Raw genomic sequence first — 26466 nt, forward strand, 5'->3', positions numbered from 1 at the left:
ATAAGATTTTTCAGAAATTACATACTCGTATTATTAAACATACAGATTATTTGTTACTTTGTTAATATTAAGTAACTATGAATTACTTTTACTGGTTAAAAAATTTACCTTCTAGCTTGAATTGTTTGTTTTTTGTTATTGGTTGTCTTGACAATTCATTGCTTTGAAATTATTGTATTCATTTTGATGATTGGGTTAAATGTCCCCACTTTTGCCCAGTTAAAATCCTAGTTATAACCGTCTGAATTCATTATTTATTTCCGATAAAAGGAATGAATTCTCTTTGGACTAGCTACTACTAACACCGAACTAAGACAAAGTCCTTTTCATCTAGCCTCAACTAGTCCACAAGATAAAGTCCACTAGTGACGAGGATTTGTAGATCGTCCACAGGTTGTCTTTACACAGTCATTGTATATAAATGTATTTCCATGTCTTTGAAAGGACTGTAATAAAACACAGCATTTAAAGGTCAGCAAAGCAGTAATATCAAAGCGTCTTTAACTCTGATAAAAGGAATACACTGTATTAGGAGTAGTATCTATTCGCTTTGTTGACTTGTACTGATTAGCCGAAGACTAATCAGTCAGCATTTCCAGATTTCAGCTTGGATTTTCTATCAATCTGATTATAGTCTTGCTCGATTGAAGTAAATGATTCTTCAGTGCGGGCAATCGTTTCTTCTGACTTATATGTTAAAATGTGAAATATCACTGGTTCAATCTTTTAGGCAATGTCACATGAAAATCACTTTTAGACTGGTACCTATAAAAATTTATCACAGTGAGTGTTGATTTATTAATGTATTGTTAGGTTAGACACACAAATAATCTGTCTACATCATGGTAGCATAACGTGTAAAATCTTTCATTTTATAAATCCACCAACACTTAATGGTTGAATTCAGAAATATTGGCTTTATGAAATTAGATCTTACTAACTAAAAAGAATTATTATTATTTTAGGCTACAAATTGTATCCTTCCATTACTATACTAATAATTAGTACTTGTTGGGTGACAATTATTAAACGTCTTTAGAAGATGACTCAAGTCATATCTCAATTTCAACATTTTATCTTATCATTCTGAGCCATCTTTTCCCAATGATCTTTTCCCTATATATCTTTTGATGAATACTTAAGCCATTAACAATCAAACGATTATTAAACTTTCCTTGTTTAAAAGTTTTTTTTAATACCTTTGTTTATTTAACTTCATTGTCACCATGTCTAACAGTTTATTATCAGTATTATTATCATCCTGTAAAATAAGTATATATATTTGCGATTGTACAGCCTTGAAAATGAATTCGCCGAAAAGAGAACTCTTCACTCAACTAGTCTTTCTTATTTAAAATCAGTTAAGTCGTAATGTACTTAATAACAATGTTGATCTAAACAGAGATGGATGGTGGCTAGCAGTGTAGTCCAGGACGCGCGTTTTGTCCTATTTGGGACTCGTAAGCGGAATGTTACTGCAACCCAGAGTTGTTGTTCACTCCGGGACTAGATAACTTTAAGTAATATTTCCTATTTGTTGCAATAATATTGTGAGTATATATAAAACTTAAGGTAATACCAAACTTTTTAATCACTATAACCGGCAAATAAAAAAAACCCTGTTAAATGTTACTTAAATTATTACTGACATTATTTTTTGTAACGACTCTATCGGAGTAATCTATTTTATCATTTCTCCTGAATGAACTTTAAACATTTGTATTTCTTTCCTTTTTATGATCAATTTTTTAAGTATATTTAATCATGCATAATTTGACTAACCTGTTTGATTTAAATCCTGCAAATCAGTGGGGAATGACATACATAATCAATGAATTCATAAGCGTTTCACCTTTCAAACACCATAAAGTCTGGTGTTTAGTTAATTCTATCCACATGTCGATTTATCTCGTGCATATGACTCAAATTATGTGTAAAATTGGTTTGCTTCATTTCAAAAGTATAATAAATGCCTTGTGTTTTAGCATGCCTGTTTCATGCCATAACCATTGTAATTGTAGGTGTCGAAATTTGAATCAACTAAAAACTGTTAAGGATATTTGTATTTTGTTTAATATACAAATTTGTCTGTATGACAAGACTGAAAACAATAGAAGACTGATATGAGTTTCAGTAATTTACTGAAGTTAACGGTGTTAAAGTGAATCATGTAATTTAGTTTTATTAAAAAGAGAACCTATATTTAGAGCTATTTAAAGGATTAATGCCTAAACCATCTATTATTTTGAGACTTGAACGGCTCTCATAAATTTTAGAAGAACAATCATCTCTTATAATTTTTGTACTGTAAATGGTTGAGTATGAAATTCTAGTCGAAAAATTTATGGTCGTTAATGACAGTGTTCTGTAACTTTTAAAGTGTTTACTAAGATATGCAAATTAAATAGTGAATAATGGTCTATCTCTTGATTACTTCATTCCCTTTCTATACTTGATTTGGAAAACGGATAGATCAAGCCAAGATTGAAAGTTAATAACTTTATAATAAGCTAATTTGACTGTCGACCTTGTCTCAGATTCCAACATTACTTTGAGTAAATCCGTTCACCTACAAATTGTAGAGGTATTTACTAAATTAAGCATCTTGAGAATTCTCTCTTAGGTTTTTAGAGTTTAAAAATATTTCTGTGCAATGGTGCTAATAAATGTAAACTAGTTCCAATACCTGTATTCAATTAGACATAAAGGACCTTGTTTTAAACAGAACATTCAGTAGAAGTTCTAAGTTTGCGTACAGCATAATCAAAGTTTGAACTTTCTTCGTACTCGTATACTCAAGTATTCATGTCCACTTTAAATCTACTTAGTGGAAGTGGTAGAACTGCATGCGTTTATGAAGAATTATTGATTATCCAAAATAAATATGCCCGACTACTATTTGCTGTTGAGTCTTGGGATATTAGCTTAAGGTTTATGCTCCCAGTTGGAATATGTGCCTCCTATGCGAATCACTTCGATATAGCCATTTTGTCACATGTTATTTTAAGAGAGATAAATTATGACTAGTAGTGTGATCCAAGTCTCGTGCTTTGCCCTACTTTGAGACCCGTCAGTTGAATGTTCCTGGCTCCTAGTATCAATATTCACACCGGCACTCGAACTCAGTACCTTCTATTTCAAGCGTTATAATCGGAGCCACTGAATCAAGGTATTCGCCAGCTTGTGCAACAGGTACATTCAGCTAACTAGTTCCAGAGAGAATAAAACGCATATCCTGTATTCCACTACTAGCCACAATTCATCTGTTTTAAACGATAAATTATTATCTTTGTTTATATTTTTTATTAATATTTTGATTGTTTATGTAGACTGCATAGTTCGTAAGTATTTTTGTTTATTTTATAAAAATTACCCCACCATCACAAGGTCGTTTGGTTATGTTTTCGCTCATTATTCAATTTAGATGTTATCAGCTTTCCGGTTTATTCTTATGGAAATAACTTATGGCGTAATTCAAAGTCGCACTCCGTGGTGGTCCGCTGTAAGTTTTCTGTTTTCACCTATACATAGATCTACAAATAGATATTTTAATTAGCGTTACACGTCGTGGTAATCGGTGGTCAGGCATACGTAACACGTGGCCCAAACATCTCAGTCGATGAAGATTCACAACCTCATCAACTGATTTACCATCATTACTAATACCCTGCGTCTAACCTCACTATTACTTACCCGGTGATCCCAGCAGACGCCAGCAATATTTCTAAGGCATCTGTGGTCAAATACTAGTAGCTTACGAGTGTCTTCTACTCTTAATGGCCATGTTTCGCTGCCGTAAATAAAAACAGAACGAACTGCCGCGCAGTATACTCGTCCTTTCATTGATAGACGGATATCTCGCCTTTGCCATAGGTGACGTAAGTTGGCAGAAGCCAAACGAGCTTTTCGAATCCGTTCTGAGATTTCGTCAGACACCAACCCATTAGGGCTGATCAGACTTCCAAGATAAGTGAAGTTGTCGACGTGTTCGACCACTTCACTCCCCATCCTTAGTTCAGGTGTTGACTCAGACCAGTCCTGAAGCAACAACTTGCATTTAGAGGGAGAGAAGCTCATTCCAAACATTCTGGCATTGTTGCTTAGTGCTACCAAAAGACTGCATTTTGTCAGTGTCTTCACCAAACAGGACTATGTCATCTGCCTGCGTATTCTAAATCGGTAAGTAGACCTCCTGGAAGGAGTTCAATACCCGAGAATTCGGTAGACGAGAATGTTATTTCCATCAGTAGATCTATGATGAAGTTAAACAAAAACGGAGAAAGTGGACAGCCTTGATGGACACCACTTGAAGTTGCAAAAGCAGATGACAGTTCGCCATAAGCTCTGACTCGACTGGTAGTGTTCGAGTAAAGAGCCTTCACAAGGTTTATGTACTTCTGAGGTACGCCTTTCAATGACAGACACTGCCACAGAATCTCGCGGTCTACGGAGTCAAATGCTGCCTCCAAGTCAAGAAAGACCACCACTGTCGGACGCCGATAATTATGCCTATGTTCTAGAACCTGACGAATGGTGAATATGTGGTCGATGCAGCCACGACCATGATTACCTTCACAATAACTCGGAGGGTGCTCTAGTTTTTCATCATTTCCAACTGCTCACCATAAAGTATAAATGTAGACACGATCTTAATTAAAATGGTTTTGAATCTTTCTGAACCTTCAAAAACACGTTGACTATTATCTGATCTACCATGGACCAGAATTTTGTAATCAATATTTACACTAAAATACTTCATCAGTTATTACTTATTCTTAAACCAATATATTGATTTATTCATATTAATTGTTAAGTTTCTCATTCTCTTGATCTTAGATCTCTACTGGTTTAACAAGTTTAATTCTGGTTGTTAAATGTTTCATTTTTAATGTAAGTACTTATGTTCTCATTATTTCTCATAAATAAACTTTTATTATTCAATCACATTTTATTCTCTTGTTATTTATGTGTTTATTTATATCAATAAATTTAGTTGCTAAATTTTACCATTGATAAAGATTAAATGTTTAGAATCAACTTTTGATCATTTGAATCTTATCAATCACATTCATGTAAACATACTTCATTTCAATGGTTAAAAAGGACTTCTCAATTATTATTGATAACAAGATGAGTTTTTATATTGAAGAAGACGACAAGAATGTTTTTTTAACAATAAACTGTACGATATTGAGTTAGTATATTGAAACAGATTGAAACTGCAGTTTATTTCAAGTCACTAAATTTTTCAATGAGAAATTATACAAGATTAAAAATGGAGAAAACCTAAATGGAAATAAAATTGTATTTGAAGCGGTTTATTGTGGATATTATAGTAATTTTAATAGTTGAGATCATAAGTTAATTTAAGCTAGACCACAATGGAAAACTTGGAATCACTGGGCGACCGTTTTGTTCCATTGTAGGACTCCTCAGCAGTACGCATCCACGATACCGCCTCGCAATATTCGAACCCAGAACCTATTGGTCTCGCGCGCGGACGCTTACCCTCTAGAAGCAGTAACCAGTGGAGTTCAACCGGGTCTGTTGTGAGATAGTAACTCACTGAAGATAATGGTGCATGTGTTGCTCAATTTCGTGGATTAGTTGAAGTTAGATATTAACACTATTGCGTGTCGATTCAGTGGTTTAGAAGTTAAGCGTTCACGCGCGAAATTGAAGACCCTGGGTTCGAATCCCTCGAGCGGTATCGTAGATGTGCATTACTGAGGAGTCCCACATTGGGACGAAATGGCCGTCCGGTGCTTCCAGGTTTTCCATGATGGTCTAGCTTCAATTGGTTCATGAGCTCAACTATTATAATTGTATTTGGTATTTTATATGCAGAGAATCGAGAGCTAGCTAGTTAAATGTTAACAGTTTAGGAAACAAATGATATAAACCTTTGAATCATATAAAATAACTGTAACTTCAAGGAAATTCATATCTAGTACCATGATACGAATTTCAGCTTGGTCATTTTCAAGTCTTTAGTGTGTATGTGTTTATAAAAACTTCAAATAGTAAGTAGACCAAGTCATGCCATAAGCTGCTTAATTTATTGATCATTAGAAAAAGCATGCATATATTGTTTGATGAGAGATATCTTCCAATTAATAATAGCACATGATGAAACTAATAAATGATTGTGAGAAGTATATATAATTGCTTGCAACACTGAACTAAAACATTTTATATGCTTTTCTCAAACCTCATTTGTAAAAACTACATCTCAACACAAAGAGTAAACGTTATAGGATTAAACAAGTTCATTTCATCCCATAACGTTTATTTTTCCTACTTCACAAAAGTTAGTCAAAAAAACTAATTTTAATCAGTCTGATGGAAGGTTTGTTTTTAAGGTAACTCATATGTGATATGTTCTTCATTCGTCCAATTAGTTACTGATGTATAGTTCCTATACTCAAACCTTACCTGATGTGTAATTGAATATACTGAACTAGAGAGCTGTATATTCAAGCCAAACTTTTACAGGTTATGTAAATAACTTCAACCAATAGTAGACTTTTTTTAGCATTTCTCACTTATCGTCGGGCCTTGAACTAGCATCTGTTCACAAACATGTGGTATGTCTGGGATCGACCATTGTATCAGTTTACCAAATACAACTTCATGTACTCACTTCTCAGCCACATTGTTTGTGTAAAAGCCATTGATACTATTCATATGTTTGGACTGGAGTAAGAGGAGTGAGTTTCTAATTCCTACAACTTACAGTTTATAAGTTAAGTACTTTTTTATCATGCACTTTAAATTTATCTGTAGCATTTTTACATCACTCTAGAAATGATCAACTTTAATATTTTATGTAAATTAATATGTTATGAATAATTTGTAAGACTACGAAAAGTAACTAAGCTAATGAATTCTTTCTTTCATAAAATTAACCTAATGATCATGGGTTATCTGGTTTTAAAAGCTGGTTCATATTCTTGCTTACAGTCAAGAAAGTTTTAGAAGTGCAAGTTACCGATGTAAATTATATAATACATCTCATTATCCGGTCCGTGGCTTTAACCCTGTCATTATCTAATTTTACCAGTGTTTCAAGCTCAAATGATAAAGATATGTTAAAAAGAACTCATTTAAGAACTTAGATTTATTTAACTGTCTATCTTAATTTATATCAAGAAGTATTATAGATTTAAATTTCAGATTGAAAACTTTCAAACGATACAACAAACATTAAACAATTTCAACTTCAGTAAATAATATTGAAGAGGAAAAATTCACACATTTCATTATACTGTCGTCCACACAAAGTCATTCGTTAGTAAGCATACATAGCGTGCATGCATGAATTGAAGGCATCATATTCTACACAAGTTCTGTCGAATGTGTTCAATGAAGTAGCTGTTGCGTGTAAAATGTAGCTCTAAAGGTAATCCCGGTTTTTTAAGTTATTAAGTAATTGTGTTTACCTTCATATTCAAGGGGGATTGAATTAAGTTGAAAAGTTTTTTAGATGTTAACATGTTAGCTACCTATGAACACTTAATATTGAATATCTTACCAAATAAATCTGTTGTTCACACTTTTTCCCTTCTTTTTCAATCCCAGTTTCATCAAAGGACTCCAGATAATCAAGGTCTAGCGTATGCTGTTTTAATCGCATCATTAATCATTTCATGGATTGAAACCACCTTCCTAATTTATCGCGTCATTCCTCAAGAAAAAGCTGCCAATCGTGGTACGTCGTAGCATAGTTGTGTTATGTATTGAACTTTGATATCGTAAATTATCATTACAGTGTAGAACATACATTCTATTTTCACCTATGTGTGGCGAATTTCATCAAAGTACCATTGTACCAACCAATGGTAAAATAACATTTTTGTGGATAGTAGAACGTCTGGAATTTAAGCAACTGAAGGGCTGTTCCACATCCGCACCTGAAGTGGTATTCCGTGACATATCTTGAGACGTAGACTCCTATATGAGCTACCAGTCCATTCCAGTTCTACCTTTTCAGATGTCGCTGAGAGGGGATTGAAACCAGTTATTTTATATACAAACAATAACCTCGATAAGCTAGAAACTAATAATCATATTACATAAAAAGAATGCTTACTTATACTGATTCCCTGAAATATTTCTGACATTTTTAAGATACTCTTTTTATGTAAGAACAGGATACAAGGCTATAATAGGTACATAATCCCCATTATCCCTAAAGCCAGACAGATAAGATCGATAACACCAACATTTTCTAGACAACTTTCTGTACGGAGTAGACAATTCACACTATCAACAAGAAACTGTTTATCAGTATAGGTCGACTTGGTCTCTAGGACTATTTCAGTTACATTTATCATCGTCTTTACAGTTACTTGGTCTTGCAATATTTTAGATACTTACTTCAATATATAATGATCTGTTTCAGTTTCATCCAAACATAATAAAATCAAAAGCTGTCTTGACTTCCTGCAGTGTATTATTATGTACATGGATATATATTTAACAAAATCTAGTTTCTCATCATTACTCACCACTTCGAAAATTTTAAGATATTAGATAATTTATCATTGTCTCTCAGTGTTTTTGGTGTTTTATTCATTTTGTCTGCTTCCAGTTAATACTGCTGTATCTCCGAAGTATTATAGTCTGCACAGCGTATGAGTAATAAAAATCTCTAATCCCCGTGTAGCATCTATTCAGATTACAAACATGTCATGTCTTGAAATCACAGTTTTAGAAATAAATGTATGTTTATACTCAAGTGATAGCTACTATATCTAATATTATCATCTGCTTTTGTGGTACTCCATAGTGTGGAAGTTTTATAAAAGGATTCTAAACCATTTTGCCTATAGTCTGGTGTGTGCATAAGATGATTCCAAATTTCAGGTTTGGATCATTACAAACAACAGGTCAACTTCTGTGCTCTTATCACTTTTTGCTAAACTAAAGCGAAAGGTAACAGTGTAGATCCTCAGAACTTTTGAAGTTGTTCTAGTTAAGCTCCAGCATTTGCAGCATAAAATTTTTTTATCCCAGATAAATCTGTCATTTACACATTTTTAGCTGACTAAATTACTCTTTTGTGACTAATACTTTATCATGCATTTTTCCTATTTTAATTTAATTGCTAAGTCGAATATGTTTTTCCTTTGTTTTGTAAGTGAATTTAATTGATGATTGTGAGAAAGTTTTAGTCTAATAACCGTCCAGGAATGTTTATACCAACTGTTTTCAAGTCTTTGTTGAGGATGATGTCCTCAATATCTGACTCCAAATAATAATATCCCGTAACTGAGTATTTTAGGTAGGCTTAATCTCCTAGTTGAATTGCGAATTTACTCGAGATTATTAAAAAGCCTGAACACCAGTTATAGAGATAGTTTATTGATAATGAGTAATAATAATCCACAAGCGTACGGTGAGCAAGCACACGATGAAACAGAGAGAGTGAGTGAGTCTGTTAAAAATCCATACATATTTGAGAGTTAATCGGGTGTGGATAGATTATCGATTATCTGAACATTGAGACCAATAGGAAGATAGCTTAAGCGTTAATGTACAGACATACATTCGATCATACACACCGAAATTAACATAGTGAATTGAGTCTGAGTTACAATGACTAGATAAATGATACAGTAGTGAAATGGGCTTGCCACATCTTACATAAAAAGAAATGCACTACTTTATCATTTCATTGATATTTCAAATAACATTCATGAATTGATACTATCCAGTAGATTAGAAAAACTATAACAAAGGCACTATTTTATCAATGAAGTCTGTTTGTCACTATGGTATAAAGAGGATTACTTCGGTATAATCGATATTTAGGGAGACAGTACAATATAACGTTAATATTTTAAGTATTTGTATATTCACTTCAACTTGTATATAGTTTTGTATTCACTCTTTTTTTTCCTTACCTCTTAAAGTAACAATGTGTTTAAAAGAGCAGGATGAAACTCGAAGTTTGTTAAGTTCACGACTTGAGAATCGTGTTCCTTGGTATTCTGGTCTTTCTGTACGGTCTATGAGCAATGCAGATTTTTATACACCACAAGGTACATGTGATTTTCTCATTGTAATGCGTCACATTGTTTTTTTTTTCATTATAAGTACATTTTATTTACTTGTTGTTTCGAAGATAAAACATATTCTGCTTCGATACCCGGTTATTTTTATCAACAAAAAAAATAGTTCAAGATCCTTCTATTTAATGAAATCCACACAAAATATATTTTTCTCTACACTACAGATGATCTACCGAGTTAGATTTAGTTAAGAAACTTTTGAAAATTGCAAAACTTAATATGATCCATAAATGTTAGATACTTGAATACTGATAGAAAAGTCTGAAATTATAATTACTGACTGTGTTTCCTTTTTTTTCAGTAACGATTCTAAGCTTCTTCAAATTTATAAATTCATTTTACCATAATCATTGCTGACAACAGGTTAATAATGGAAACTTAATACTCCAATGCCTCTTACTTACTGAGTTTGTATAAATCTGATGTGTAATTATTATAACGAGAAATATATTTTGTACAGTTTTTCCATTTCAGTTTAATTTTATGATGAAACAGTTAAAGATGATGTAAAAAGAAAACTAGACGGATAAATATCATTAACATAAATCCTGGCTCGGACTTTTTTATAACCTATTAGAAATATTATTTTTAGTTTCTTCAATTCTAACTATTCATAGTAATTTTGGATGCATTATTGCAATGCTACAGTTATCATACGTTCTGTTATATTCTATTTATCATTACAGGTTCACTATTCGGAGATGAATCACCTGTAAAAATTCCGAAATCTCATAATCTTGAAGCTGCTGTAGATGTAAGTTTTGTAATTAATTTAAACTGTTATAAGTCATTACTTATTAAAGTAAGAGAAAATATTCACTACTCAAGAGGGAGGTTTTTTCAGTATCTTGTTCAGTTGTTAAACTTACCTTGATTATCTGGACATTTCTAGTACTAAATTGGATGTTATTCATCATTTTCATCTGCGTGGAGATCATGTATCTTCTCTTATATCAATGAATATTGAAAATTTTAGACACGAATTCGATCAGGAAAATTTTGAAATCCTGGATCGAAAGAATATTATAGTTTACTTCAAGATTAATTTATGTACAGAAAACAAGTATATTTATAGATTTGTGGATACCCTTTACTTTCTGGAAGTCTCTGGAAATATACTACGTTCCGTAGTAAGATAAGTAACTATCCAATCAAAATGTTACATCTAATCCTTCATATTTTTAAATGTTTCTGGGAAGTCTCTGTTTGACGATAATTAGACGAAACCTTTTCAGGCTTCTCTGGACTCCTGGGAACTTTATCTATAATATTCTTGAGGACTCCGAACAAGAATTACATCATTGGTTGCATGGAACCAGCTTAAACTTACACATTCTATGCGTAGCTAAGGTGTCGATATGCCCTACATTTGTTCATGGAGGTTATTTACCTTGAGACGAATGACATGATAGTATTTAGTGATCCCTATATTTTATTAGAGACTGACCTATTCAGACGTAAATATCAACAGTTGGAAAATTCAAACCCGTATAATTGACGGCGAATATTTACTTTTTAGCCTGCTATTTAACTTTTATATACTGATTGGTGTACACTGTTGAATTGTCCCTTTCAGTCCGTGTATATTGAATACTGATCATTTACTAAGTTGTACATTCGGACATCTAGTTTGTATTTCAAGAGCTTCAGTTGATTTACTTGATTGGTATATAGAACTAGTTTAGTTGTGTGACCGTTCAATTGTTTTATACTCTTATAGTTTGTAATCCAGTTCTGTTTCTCATATTTTCCTCTTAGGTAGCTGCTTTGTTACATCGTACCAATTCTTTACAAACAGAAATGTGGAATTTATACGAAAATGAAATTTGGGGTGATAATTCACCTTCTGTCAATATCAAGTATCCACTTCGATCTGAAGCATTGCCTAATTATCCTGCTAAGGTTTATCGCCTAGAGGTTGGTTTAAAATTTGTTCGTTCAGCCTACAATGAACTTGTTCATGTTTCATCTGAATGTTACGTGAGAAAAAATCCCTACTACAACTCTCCCTATACCTAATGTGTAAAACGAAATTTCATTTTCTGTAGCAATTAATGGTAATTTACAGTTCCTGAAATACAATATTCGAATGTCTCTGATCATCTTTCTCAGGATATTTCGGTTTTCGTTGTTCAATATTTAATTATTTTAATTTAGAGACAAACTATTGGAACTTCTCAAAACTCGGTACACACGGGTAAGACAGTTCACGATGTCCTGTTCTTCAGTGACAGTCTTAAAATCCTCAGTCTATCTACATATGCTCTATATTTGCTTGAATAAGTAAACTTATAGGGTTATCTTAAATATAAGTTTACGATCTTATGTTCTTTGCTTATTGCATTAATTCCGATTTGTTATTATTCAAGAGTTACACTCACAAAAATGAAATTGGGTAACTTAACATTGTATTTGATGTGTAAATATATGATCTTTGTCGTACATCGTCGAAAAGCTACATGATCCGATAGTGTTCTCTTATCTTTTATGTTCCGTTATCCAGTTTGTTAGTTTTACAAATTGCTTTATTTGGTCTTACTTTCGTCTTCCATGTTCAATTGATTTCTGAGGACCCAATTGTAAATCTTTGAAATTTACATCTGTTGAAATCCACTAAATATGTCCTTGTCAAGAAGGTTTTCAAACGTGTTACTCTGAACTGAATACAACATTGACTGATATAACTTGGGGTGCGTTTCAGAATATCGCAGCTAATAAAGTCCAAATGGTTGTTACTGTTGAGTTCACTGATATATGATTACTAGCTGTCATTATTAAAGTGTACCTTATATGTCAAGCACCTGGTCAATGAGTTAATTAAAAAATAAGAAATAATTATATTTATTTCTTACGTTCATATTGGTCGTTGTACATATAAATGTTTTTTATACTTTTATGTAGGGTTTATTGTCAGTTTCACCGTTTCATTTATTTAATGATATGGTTATAAATGTCCATGAAACGCCTAGCTGGAATACTACTCTGACATCCGTTGAGGTTAGTAGAAATTCGCTTGTTTTATGTAGTTAATTATTTAATGCTCTTTAAAATTAACCAATTAATTCTACAGTTTTAACGTTATTGATCTATAGAGTACATTTTATTATTATTATAACTGTTGGATGAAATGAAATAACTTATTTACTAAAATCATCGGTTAAAGGTTAGTTAGTTAATCAGTCATAATCAATGCAGAACGTCGCACACATTTGTATTGGTCCAATTTGCCATTCTATGTTAACACAACGAGATTAAATTAACAATGTATATTGCAAAACATACCGAAATAATATAGTAATAATTATATTGAGAAAGAATAAACATTGAGAATACGGTTTGTGAAGATAGAGTGGAAAAGTTTACATGAAGGATACTGGAATTCAAAATTGCTCCTGTTCTCTGCCATTTCAACCAACACCTCTAATCACTGGTCGCAGTTATCTCGCGGGCCCCCACCAGGTAGTTCGCATCATCTAATATCGCTCATATCAACAGTCAATCATTACATGAGTTGATACCACGTCTTGGTTTGGTCGCTCCTATCTTCCGAACTATCTCTGAAATAGTAGGCATGGTTCACTTCAGTTGATAAAAACGTACAATTTCATCAACCAATTCACCACATTTCCCTAGTACCTAACCGACTGTCTGACCACAACATTGCTCCCTCAGTCGTTCGTGAAACGCTAGCAATACTTTGAATATATATGATTAGAAGCACACCGCCTAGTGAACTTCTCTACTTTCACGGATTATGTTTAACAGACATAGATCAATACAGAGAGAATCGATCTGTAGTATGTTTGTCTTTTTTGTTTGGCGGATGGATATCTGAATTATGCCACAAGTAACGAATATTGGCAAAACCTAACCAAGCTTTCTAAATTTGTGCTCAGATTTCTTCAGATACCAGTTCATCAGAGCTAAAGAAGCTTCTAAAACAAGTGTAGTGATCAATGTTTGCTTCCTGATGTCACTGGTAGATTTAAATACTCCACACAGTTAAATATGAGATCATTCATCAGTTCACACTTTACACACCATTATAATACTTTTCTTAATTGGTTGTGTTTGTGACTTTTTATTTTGGTATGGTAATAGTAATAGACTACTAACTGATCTATCAATTAGTTGAAAATAAGAATACCGGCTTAACTATTTGTTCATTAGTTATGCACTTTCTTACATTTGATTGATGAGATTGAGTTCAAATATGTCGACTTTCAATTACATTCAATCTGTCCACTTTTCGTAATGCCATCAACTCTACGTAGTGCACTATTCTTCTTTAAGTACTTGTTACGTCCTTGATCTGTCCATTCACTTTTGTGCAGAGGATAACTTGTCTAATCTAGATTATACCTTGACGCGATAGGCTGACTGGCTTAACCTTAAGACTTGTATGCGTGAGTTCTAAGTGAGACCAACTATTCTATCACCTGATTGGTTGACAAGCACGCAAGTGAGTCAAGGCAAGTCAACTGGAACACTACTCGGTTTATTCCCAATTCCGATCTGGTTCCCGATTTCAGATTAGTGTAAAAAGATACATGAATAAATAGATGACTGACCAGACCACAACGTACAAACAATTAGGAAAATGAAAATTATCTCTGAAAAATCCCTATTATATCAAAACGCAATTATTTGAACGAAAAATATTCTTTTCAATAATTTTTCATTAGGTTCTACAATTATAAATTCAAATTAGTTATCCATAAAGTGGTAGAGATAATAATAACGTTTTTGAGAACTTTATTCAATATCCACCCCTAAATCTACTATATCTGACCTAATTCATATTATTCTACATATTACGTAATTTCTGATTTTTATCCCATTATTTTCTCTCACCCCATGTTGATCATATTTATTCTGATCATTTGTCTCACAATTTCATTTCACTTATAAACTGATTCAAGTTAACACTTCATATTAGTCAGTCCTAACATTAACGATCTGATTTAATTTTATATAACAAACAACAATTCTTGATTCACATATTACAATTTCCAAATGATGTACTCCGCCTTAAATTTGGCCAATTTTATGGATTATTAATTTGGATTTATAATTGTAGAACCTGATAAGAAGTACAATTATGTCCGAAGCTGGGATTTAGAGTAGAAAATAGAGTACATAAGATTACGTTTAAATTACAATAGCTTTGGAACAGAAAAGGCTATGACAGTGAATCATACACCAAACGAAAGCTTATAATCTACCGAATAGACTAGGGACAAAAATAAATATTACTGTTTTACAAGCTTTGAATTAAATGAAATAACCTCCCAAAAATTAGCTTCCGTAGTTTGTTGTTTCTTGTTTCTCTGTTCACATAAGTACTAAAGTTATTTTGATAGCAAATATAAATGACTTAGTTTTATATACCATCATGTATACTTAGAAAGTTATAATCACTATTGTAGCTATAATTTGATAGAATAAACACTTTTTTGATATTCAATCGCTAATTATGTAGCTATTTCACTTGTCTTGTATCGTTTTCCTTTGGGAGGGGGAGTTGATTCAACTCAATACTCCTGTTTTTTTTCCAGAAATACTGTAGTTACACTTTCGATAGATTCATACAACTTTGTGACTATTACACGTCGTCGTTTAATTATTTAAGTTCTTATTTCTAATGAATCGACTGTCGTCTGGTCATTGTAGCTTATAGCATTTTAACATCTATCAATCAACTTCTATGTATTTATCTTTAAATTTTTTAAAAAAATCCGTTATCATCTAATGAATAGATCTGATTCCAGTACCCCCATATTCTTAAGTAATTTGGAATGTCGTTACACCAAATTATAATAAAATCTTTCCACTTATCCATTCATTGTATGTAAATTACCCATAAATCTAGCTTTATTTAAATATAAGATGATTTTCGTCTGAACGGTTGATAACATCTTTCCATAAACGTAAAATAGATAAAATTCGGGATATCAATTACACTACAGATGTAGTGTAGTAGTACAATTGTGTGTTCAGTTAGATCATGATTTGGCATTGAATGCTTAGCGTTTTATGCTTAATTATAAGATTTGAGATGAATAATTATCTACAAGCAAAGATACATAACAATGACCTCAATTTTTTGTACGTTTTTAGTGCATCCAAGCCTTGGCTTCAGAGAATATTGACATCATACACAATATGGCTAAAGAGGCTGTCGGAGGTTTAATATCTGCCAGGTTAGTTGATCGATTATGATCATATACTTTTCAAAATGAGTTTACCATTCATGAATAATTCCATAATCTAAGACGACTAATGTGGATACAGGGATATGACGGCTAATATTTATTTGAAGCTTTCAAACAATGTTTCTCGTCAAAATTGTAGAGAAAATTGTTTTATTTTTAATAAGAATTCGTTAATGAGTATTCATTACTTACTCCCGTTACCCTTCGTGGAAGATCATAGATTGCCCACCAGCATTCTCCATAAAACTCTGTCCTGAGAAGTCCTTTCCAGCTGCTATTCATCCTTTTGCTGTCTTCTTCCAACTCTCGACGTAGCGTGTTCCTTGGTTTTCCACTTTCCCTTTTCCCCTCAGGATTCCAAGTTAGCGTTCGCCTCGTGATGCAGTTTGATGATTTCCCCAATGCATGCCCTATCCACCTCCAACTTCTTTCCCTAATTTCCTCTTCAGCCGGGATCTTGTTTGCTTTGTCCCACAATAGGCTGTTGTTGATGGTGTCCGACCAACAGATATTGAGTATCTTGCGTAGTCAGTTGTTTATAAATACTTGCACTTTTTGATGATGGTTGTGATAGATCTCCAAGTTTCAGCTCCGTATAATAGAACTGCCTTGATGTTAATATTGAAGATTCTGGTTTTGATGTTGGTTGGCAGTTGTTTTGAGCTGCATATGTTCTTCAACTATAGGAATGCCACTCTTGATTTACCAATTCGTTTGTAGTTCTTCTAGGGTTACTATAGGTCCCAAGGCCGGGTGAAGGAGAAGGGTTGAGCATGGGTTCAGCAACCCCATTCCATAGAAAACAATCTTTCTAAAAAGCGCCAACCAGAATAAACAATATTTAGCCTAACTCATGTGTTAATACCCATATTTTTCAAATGTTATGCAATCACAATTTATAATTCTGTGCATAAGGGTTTGTATTTACCTGTCATGGATATTCAAAACTTAGTTAATCAATCTCTATTGGCAATTAGTCTCCCTGAATCGATGTTTTGATTTTGCCTGCATTTACAAGTTGATCTTATTTAGTATGATTACTTGTAGTTGAATCTAAAACATTCATTTCGTCCTATTTGGTATGTGTCTGTTTATTATAACCACATCCTCTTGTTGAAGTTCAGACTAAGACTCGAACCCATTATCTATCTCTTCAGACACTCTAGTTTGTAAAAGTAAAGCATGACTGACTAGTGAGTGAAGATAAACAAATGCTAAATATGTGAGACCATTTAGCATCCACTGTGGATTTCTGCTCAGATTTCGTTGTTTGTTGACCATTTGTAAATCATGTGAATAACCTTGTCTAGTCTAGTCTGGTTCTCAATCGTCGGACGAACGTTGGGTATCTAAGTTCACATAATCTGATATCCTGATGTCTATAGCGTATTCACCCTATTAGTTTTATTATCAAGTCGCATTATACATTTATTGTCATCAAACCATATTTTTACCTTTATATCACTTTTACTCGGTTGCTAAGTTACGATATCGATCGGATTATTTCTTATATTAGTACGTGCAAAAATATGTTGGTATAACTGTTGCCACACAACAGCAACATGTGTAAAGGAAATAAATCATTATTGTTCAAAGTGAGAATAAGTGATGAGCACGTAAATTTCAGAAAATAGGACAAATCTCTTTCTTAAACAATAAACAGAAATGGAAAATGTATGAATCCCTATTATATGAGTCTTCTGCGTCGTTCCCAATAAATTGTACTATTTAATTGATGGTTATTTGTGAGTCAGTGATTACAGTGAAATAGATTACGTAAATAAACATAATAAGTAAAAAGTACAAATTGATAGCATGATGACATGTGTACTAGCTGTGATAAGAATAATATAGGCTTGGATCAATGCTTTGTGATAGGAAGTAGGCCAATGACCTGGCAAAATAACATTAAAACAACATAAAATTATATTGTGATTAGACAGTGAAGTGTACATTTGATAAAAGTGGGTAAAGAAAAATAGACGAACAAAGTGTATGTGAAGTAATAATAAATAAAATCTTTTATTAAGAGTAACTCAGCCAAGGAAGATATATTGGTGTTATAAATTTCTTATGAACACAAAAACTTGGACTTCTCGCTCGAATCCCTATAGCTTCTGAAATATCTAAGAGACGAGATCAAACTCCATGAGGAAAGCCAGGAGGCATACGATAAATTACTTTAAATCATTTATTTGGATCTACCGTATCACTGCTATCGGTCAAGTGTAACGGAACAGAGCTATGTGTTGCTTTTATCATGCCCTTCTCTAACCAAGAAGGGTGGTGTTCACTAAATCGTTGGCTTAGTTATCTGGTTATACACCCAACATAGTTTTCTTCACAGGAGTAGCTGAATCCATAGATGTACATGAATGTAAATGTGATACTTATTACCATTTTTAAATTTTAAATAAAGTCTAAATAAGCAGCTAGAGCAGAATATTATGAATTCATTTTATATTTTAGTTTTCCTCCAGCTACTTACAGCTGTATTCCTAGAACATTGGATTATGATATAATAATAAGCAATAGACATTGGTGATAGAGAGAATTGGAATAACAACGCTTATCAGTTATAACTTCATATACTTACTACCTCACTCCCCTCCATATTTTTAAATCTCAACTTCAAACTGCTTCACATATGGAGACACTGCTTGAGTGTGATGTTCTAAATTAGTTCTCACATAAGTGAGGTTTGAAATCCCAAACATATCTTCATAACAACATTCAAATGCTCAGTGTGGCGGCCATAACATCCAAGATCCTTTGACAGCTTCTCCATTTCAACACCCAGTTGTTTTAAAGTCGTGATTTACCATTACCTGTAGAAGGGGTTTTGTGGAAATTTTTTAGATATTTCAATAGTTGAAATCATGAGTCACTTGAAGCTAAACCACCATGGAAAACCTGGAGGCACTAGACGGCCGTTTCGTCCTAGTATGGGACCAGGTCTGTTGTGAGATAACAACTCACTGAAGACAATGGTGTGCGGTGGCGCAACTTCGTGGATTGGTTGAAGTTAGATATTAACACCGTTGGACGCCGACTCAGTGGTCTAATGGTTAGGCGATCGCGCGCGAGACTGGTAGGTCCTGGGTTCGAATCTCGCAGGGAGCGGGATCGTGGGTGCGCATTGCCGAGGAGTCCCATACTAGAACGAAACGGCCGTCCAGTGCCTCCAGGTTTCCCATGGTGGTCTAGCTCCAATTGACTCATGATTTCAACTATTGATATTGCCTGTAGGTCTTTTTGTTACTTCGCGTGTAGAAACGGTGTACCATTGACTGTACACCAATGATGCATGTATATACCTATAAATCACATCGGATTTTAGTTTAAGAGGGTGTGATAACAATTCGATAGGCACTCAATAAATGAAATACGATGTGGTACACAATATTGTAATGGACGAAGTCATGGGTAGTAAACCAGTTTATTGCATTCTGCAAAATCACACGTTATGTTTGTAAATTTTCAAAACAATTCACTATTTGCCCATCTTCCTTGAGTTTATCCCTTACAAACTCCATTATTCTTTTATTCGTGTTGCTATTTCGATTGCTTTCTATTTTTCTCTTCTGTCCGCACAAGTAGTACACAGCACAGTATAAAGTTTTATCATCATCCCAATGTAAGCTATATTTGACTGACAAAAATTACTTAAAAATTTATTCAAATTCACTTTAGATATTTTAAATTTGAATATAGTAAGTGTAGTTATTGTTTGTATTAAATTTACATTCTATTGTTGTTGTTTTTTAACATACATATATGTATATGAAGAGATTTTGTTCTGTTGAGATCATGGGGAATACATAACAATAATTGTTACTTTATATGTTGTACTTCTGTTGAACATCCTAAATGTCCACCGATTCCAAATTATGTACGGTAAGTGTATATTTTTGTTAATTAAATATAAACTATCCATATGTTTTTTCTCTCACTCTTATGCATGAAATGTTTGCAAATCGTTTGAAATGATTCAGATGCATTCAGTTTTTTCTTAGTTCCTAAGTTTATAAATTCCTGAAAAACTTTTTTATTATTTCACTGATTTATATCTTCTTAAATAGTGTCTTCGATACCTAATCTTTTCTATTAACGCCTATACGTTTACTAACTACCACTACTTTGGGATTTGCTCTGAAAATTTCATCTCACTGTGGTAATAGGCGGTATAGCAACTTGAAGCGATAGTATATACGTACCAGGTTCAACGTTGCGTTCGACTGAACGGTTGACTGACTATCATGAAAGGGTTTTCATTGAGCATAAGCATTCAAACATACGTTAATGATATTGTTGTTTCCAGTCTAACAAGAAAATCGCACTACTACTTGGTGTACAAGTTATCATGCATTGTGTGATTGATTTCATAAGATATGTGTCCAGTGAAATTAAAGTGTGATTGACCAGTAAGCGTGTTTAGACAAACACTGACAACTACCTATTTAATGTGATATCTTTCCTGTAATTAATTTCTACGCTGAATGTTAACTGCTTATAAATTATTGTTTAGCTTATATTCTAGTTCACTATGTCTGGTTGTAAATCGTGTATCGGGTATGACGCTATCCGTTCTTTTTATACCCAATCGATTGAGTATTCAGCCTAATGTCAGTCACCGGCCGAATTATTGTATTGTGGAAACGAGAAAATATTTTTATTCATCCGTTATATCAATGAGTCCTTTATCATATAGCTAAATTCATCTTCTAACCAAAGAGTGAAATTAGCATAATATATTGTTACTTTAACAATAGCTAAACATACTTAGATTATGAATATTCTATTACATGTGTATTGGGAACATTTCTTAGCACCCATCTTAACCATGGAGTCACCATTATAGATTTCGGTCACATCTTATTGTATTGATGAAGTTGTTAATTTTTTCATTATGTTAAACAGTTGACAAACGTGGTACGTATGCACCTTCCTTAGCTTGCTTTCTTAACTAGCTGAGGAAAAAGGTTTATGATGGACAAACCGAAACAAAGCATGCTTTCTCGAAATCATGAACTGTTGTTGTACAATATGTGCGTCATGAAAAAAAATCAACAGACCAAGTTAACCCCTTACATAAGTCCTTTGTCCGACTTATCTAGCTGAAAGGAGGGGGATATACGTTAAATGACCTTCTACCTGGAAGTTGTACTAATAATGCTGGTCAGAAGAACAATGAAAGTTCCACTATTAAACCACTCAGCTTAGTGTACGAAACTCCACCAAAATAATCCATCAGAGCTGCTAGGGAGACCTAGAAAATTCCTCGGAAAAAACCTATGGAGGCCCTAAAAATTCTGGAAAACATTTTATTTAATCAGCATTCAATAGAAGTTTATCAGAAACATCTGGTAAGTGAAGAGTCATATTTCTGCATGGATGATTACCCATCCTGCTACTATATTTAGAAAGGTTCCAGAACTTTACAGAAGCCCAAGACCATTGAAAATGCTGTAAATACCCTCGATTTTCTGTACATAAATTAACCTTGGAGTAAAGCATCCTTTCCATATTTCACGCCTTTTCTCTCATGTTCAAGTTGTCATGTAGATTTAGCTTGAAGTTATCAGAAGAGCTTAGGAAACCGATTCAAACGTTCAGTCAGAAGATTTATCAAGAGCTACAAATCTCTACCATCTCAAAATCCCTTCATCTACTCTCTTTATCTTAATGATTATGTATTTTGTACATCTTCCCCTCTCTTTCGTCAGCTACCCTAAATGCCCTGGTACGACCGAGAGTGGAGAGAGGCCGCTCTTCCTGTCGAAATGCGCTCTCACATGGCCACGCGTATGTAACCTCTGCCAAAGAAGTCCTACTCACTGCCTTCTCGCGGTGAGGGTATTGTTCACGAAATTGAGAGGACGGAAAGCGAAATTCCGGCGCTTTAACCGGGTTGTTGGACATGGAGGATCCACCTAGGGAAGTTGGGAAACCCTGATTCCAAACCAGTGGTGCACATGGAATCCAGTATCCTGCGGGAACAAATGGCGTATGAACCAATTGTTGGTCACCGGCTACCATGGGACTGCATCTCCTTACGGTGCTCCACTGCCTTGTGGATCAGACCTTTAGGTCAAAGACTCGGGTTGTGGCCCCCTAAGAAAACCACCTGCTTCGGTTTGGGCACCCGGGCAGTATCACAGCCCTCACACAAATCTGATGAGGTGAGCCCCCGAATGCCCTGGTACGGCCGAGAGTGGGGAGAGTCCGCCCTCCCTCTCGAAATACTCTCACACGGCCGCGCGTATACAGCCTCTGCCAAAGAAGTCCTAATCACCGCCTTCTCGCGGTGAGGGTATTGTTCACGAAATTGAGAGGACGGAAAGCGAAATTCCGGCGCTTTAACCGGATCACAAACCAATGGTGCACATGGGCTCCAGTATCCTGCGGGAACAAATGGCGTATGAACCAATCGTTGGTCACCGGCTACCATGGGATTGCATCTCCTTACGATGCTCCACTGCCTTGTGGATTAGACCTTTAGGTCAAAGGCTCGGGGTGTGGCCCCCTAAGATAACCACCTGCTTCGGTTTGGGCACCCGGGCAGTATCACAGCCCACACGCAAATGATGAACTCTTTATGTCTATGGAAATTACTTTTCTCACTTCGAAAAACAATCAATTGATTCAAATTATTATCATTACAATTATTGTCATTATTAATACTATTATTATTATTACTATTATTGTCATTATTATTATTATTATTTTCCACATTATTCACCCTCTTTTATACTCATACAGCGGCTCGTCGTTGGTGGAAATTCGACTGTATCTAAACGTTCTCGAGTCACTGTCCGGTTGAAAATTGTATGTTACCACCGAATACGAGAACTGAAGCAGTTTTTCTGAAACCACGTGCATCATTCAAACTGGCTGCCTTCAACGTTCGCACACTTATATAGGTCGGACAACAGATAGGGCTGGCTATGTCTTTGGAAAGTCTTAATATTGATGTTTGTTGTCTATCCGAGACCCGTATTCAAGACTCTGGTGAAGTACTACAAATTCGATCTCCATCTGTCGCTTCGAAAAGCTTGTTTTACGTGCGCTTATCCTGGGACCCTGTGGCATCTTCGTCTGGTCTTGCTGGCGTTGGTGTCGCACTAAGCGCTAGAGCTGAGGCAGCACTAATCGATTGGATCCCCATTAACAGTCAGTTATGTGCTGTTAGATTAGAAAGTTCCATCAAAGTGAGAAGAAATCGGCGTGAGAAACGATGTCTTTTCGTCATCTCCGCCTATGCCCCGACAGATTGCAGCCCGGATGCAATCAAGGATGAGTTTTACCACCAGTTATCTGTTCTGCTCCAGAAAGTGCGTTCGACAGATATTGTAGTACTAGCCGGAGACTTGAATGCTCAGGTCGGGCGTCTAGGCACAGAAGAGAGTCGTTTAGGTGGCCGATGGGGACTAGTTGGTCGCAGGTTAGATAACAGGGACCGTCTACTGCAACTGTGCACAGACCACAACCTGTTTCTGGCTAGCACTAACTTTCGGCACAGTCATCGCCGATGTGCCACCTGGCGTCCTCCCTCTGCATCTCAAGCCTGGACTCAGATTGATCACATCGCGATCAGCTACCGCTGGCGAGGTTGTGTACAAGACTGCCGCTCCCTTTGGAGTACCTATCTGGACTCTGACCATGCCTTGGTCTGCGCCAATCTCACCTTACTTTTCAGTGGACAACGAAGTGACCGCCATCAATGGATTGATATTAGCAAGCTGGTTGCAACTTCTGTTGCAAGTAAGTATCGAACCGAGCTAGCCTCTAGGCTAGCTACCACTCCACCGAAAAGTATAGATGAGCATTGGTTGCAATTGCATGACGCCATGAAAATGGCGGGAACAGTCAGTTGTGGGTTTGCGAAACGTCCCGCTTTTAAGCACTGGGTTTCTCCAGGTTCCTTACAACTCATTGAAGCCCGTCGGTCTACTCCGGGTGACCGTGAGTTTGACCATAAACGAAGGATGTTACGTACTGAAATTGGGCAAAGCTTGCGTAAGGACCGAGAAGCCTGGTGGTCGAAGCGTGCTAATGAGCTGGAAGCAGCAGCTGCATCTGGTAACTATCGGAAGCTCTTCCAGCTCATCCGAGCCACTGGCAGCAAGAAGTCTGGTGTGAGTGAAACAATCTGCGAGGATGATGGGATGCCAATCACTAACATCCATCGACGTCTTGGACGATGGGCAGAATTTTTCGAAGGGCAGTTCAACTGGCCTGCTGCTCCGGCAACATCGGTCAGACTGTCCTGCCCTCCATGGCCGGTGACGACTGATCCACCAAACGAGGAGGAAGTCCGCAAGGAACTCCAACTCTTGAAGCGTTACAAATCACCTGGCCCAGATGATTACCTCCGGCTCTTTTTAAAGATGGTGGTGACTTTTTGACTAAGGAATTGACGACGTTGTTTACAAAGGTTTGGGAAATAGAGAGTGTCCCAACGTCATGGAATGAGTCGATAGTTGTCCCTATATTTAAAAAGAGTTCACGTCGTTCCTGTAACAACTATCGGGGGATAAGTCTACTTCCGACTGCGTCCAAGCTATTGGCTTCCGTCATACTTCGTAGGTTGTTCAAAACCCGAGAAAGATTGACTCGCGAGGAGCAGGCTGGGTTTCGTTCTGGTCGAGGATGTATTGATCATATCTTCACCCTCCGCCAAATGTTAGAACACCGCCATACTTATCAAAGGCCAACAATCGTAGTGTTTCTTGACATCAGGGCTGCCTTCGATTCGTTGGATAGGACTGTTCTCTGGGATTGTCTATTGAAGAAGGGTGTGCCTGAGAAGTTTATTAACATCCTAAAAGCCCTATACACAAACACCTCAGGCAGAGTGAGGGCATACAACCACCTTTCTCCATTGTTCCATTCGAGCAGTGGGGTTAGGCAGGGTTGCCCAATCTCACCATTCCTCTTCAACTTTGCCATCGATGACATTCTGGAAACAGCTCTGATGAATGTAAGTGATGGTGGTGTGGATCTGTTGCCTGGAGAAAGACTTCTCGACCTTAAGTATGCAGATGATATTGTCTTACTGTGCGATAATGCCCAAGGCATGCAATCCGCACTTAATCAGTTGGGAATTATCGTCCGTACGTATGGTATATGCTTTGCACGTTCAAAGTGCAAAGTACCTTTACAAGACTGGCAGGACCCTGATCCTGCACTCACCATGGGTAGTTAGCAGATAGTAGTCGAGAAGTTCGTGTATCTAGGTAGCTGCATAAGTGCTGGTGGTGGCGTGAGTGATGAGATCGATTTACGTATAGTGAAAGCCAGAGTGGCTTATGCCAATCTGGACCATCTTTGATGCCTTTGTGATGTTAATCTGAGAGTGGAAGGTCGGATCTACAACGCGTCGACGAGAGCAGTTTTGCTCTATGCTTGTGAAACCTGGTCTCTCCGAGTTGAGGACGTTAGACGACTCTGTGTTCGATCATCGTTGTCTCCGAACGATTGCTGACATTCAGTGGCAACACCATGTTAGTAATGCAGAGATTCGGTATCGTGTGTTCGGGCGCAGAGACGATAATCAACTTGGTGTCACCATCTTGAAGCACTTCGGTGGCTTGGACATGTTCTACGAATGTCGTCCCAGAGAATTACACGTCGCGAATTATCCGCCGACTCTGGGGCTGGTTGGAAAAAGCATGGACGTGGTCAATGTATGACATGGTGTCGTGGTATGAAAGAAAGCTGTACAGGCCTGGCTTGTGTTGGTCCTTTACAACTCCCTGATTGGGATCCTAGAGATGGTGCAACAGAGTGACTAGAGACGTTATCAGATATGGCTCAGAATAGAAGTCAATGGCGATCCTGCTGTAACCTTTTCTTTCTTCATAAAAAGTGACCGTGACTTCTTTAACTGAAAGAATTCTTTCTGTTTTCCCCATTATTATTATTTCAGTACTATACACTAATCTGTGGTCGTTATTGTTCTTTTTTTTCTTCTCTCTTATACGCACCTTACATTCTTTATCTCTTCCCATTCCCCTTATTATTATTGTGTGGCGCATTTGAATCTGGTGCCCCCTTGTACCCATATTTATGTGTTCAAATAAATAATTAAATAATAATATAAAGTTTGTTTAAAGACTTGTAATTTACCTATATATAATGTGTATGGTTCTAAAAATAAACCTATTGGAAAA

The 26466-nt window shown here is 35.6% G+C and overlaps 1 protein-coding gene across 4 annotated transcripts in view; it reads left to right on the forward strand.

The window, feature by feature from the left end:
* Window positions 1-26466, forward strand: part of STARD3_1 (StAR- lipid transfer protein 3) — a 65816-nt gene that overhangs the window by 36541 nt on the left and 2809 nt on the right. For all 4 annotated transcript variants that reach the window (XM_051218962.1, XM_051218960.1, XM_051218963.1 and 1 more), the window contains 9 exons: window positions 3425-3502; window positions 4837-4890; window positions 7582-7711; window positions 9918-10046; window positions 10763-10830; window positions 11835-11993; window positions 12978-13073; window positions 16197-16279; window positions 20081-20188. In XM_051218962.1, the coding sequence (XP_051069025.1) occupies window positions 3425-3502; window positions 4837-4890; window positions 7582-7711; window positions 9918-10046; window positions 10763-10830; window positions 11835-11993; window positions 12978-13073; window positions 16197-16279; window positions 20081-20188 (905 nt within the window). The remainder of the gene's footprint in view (window positions 1-3424; window positions 3503-4836; window positions 4891-7581; window positions 7712-9917; window positions 10047-10762; window positions 10831-11834; window positions 11994-12977; window positions 13074-16196; window positions 16280-20080; window positions 20189-26466) is intronic.

This window comes from Schistosoma haematobium, chromosome 3 (genome assembly GCF_000699445.3).
Source record: "Schistosoma haematobium chromosome 3, whole genome shotgun sequence".
Classification (NCBI taxonomy): domain Eukaryota; kingdom Metazoa; phylum Platyhelminthes; class Trematoda; order Strigeidida; family Schistosomatidae; genus Schistosoma; species Schistosoma haematobium.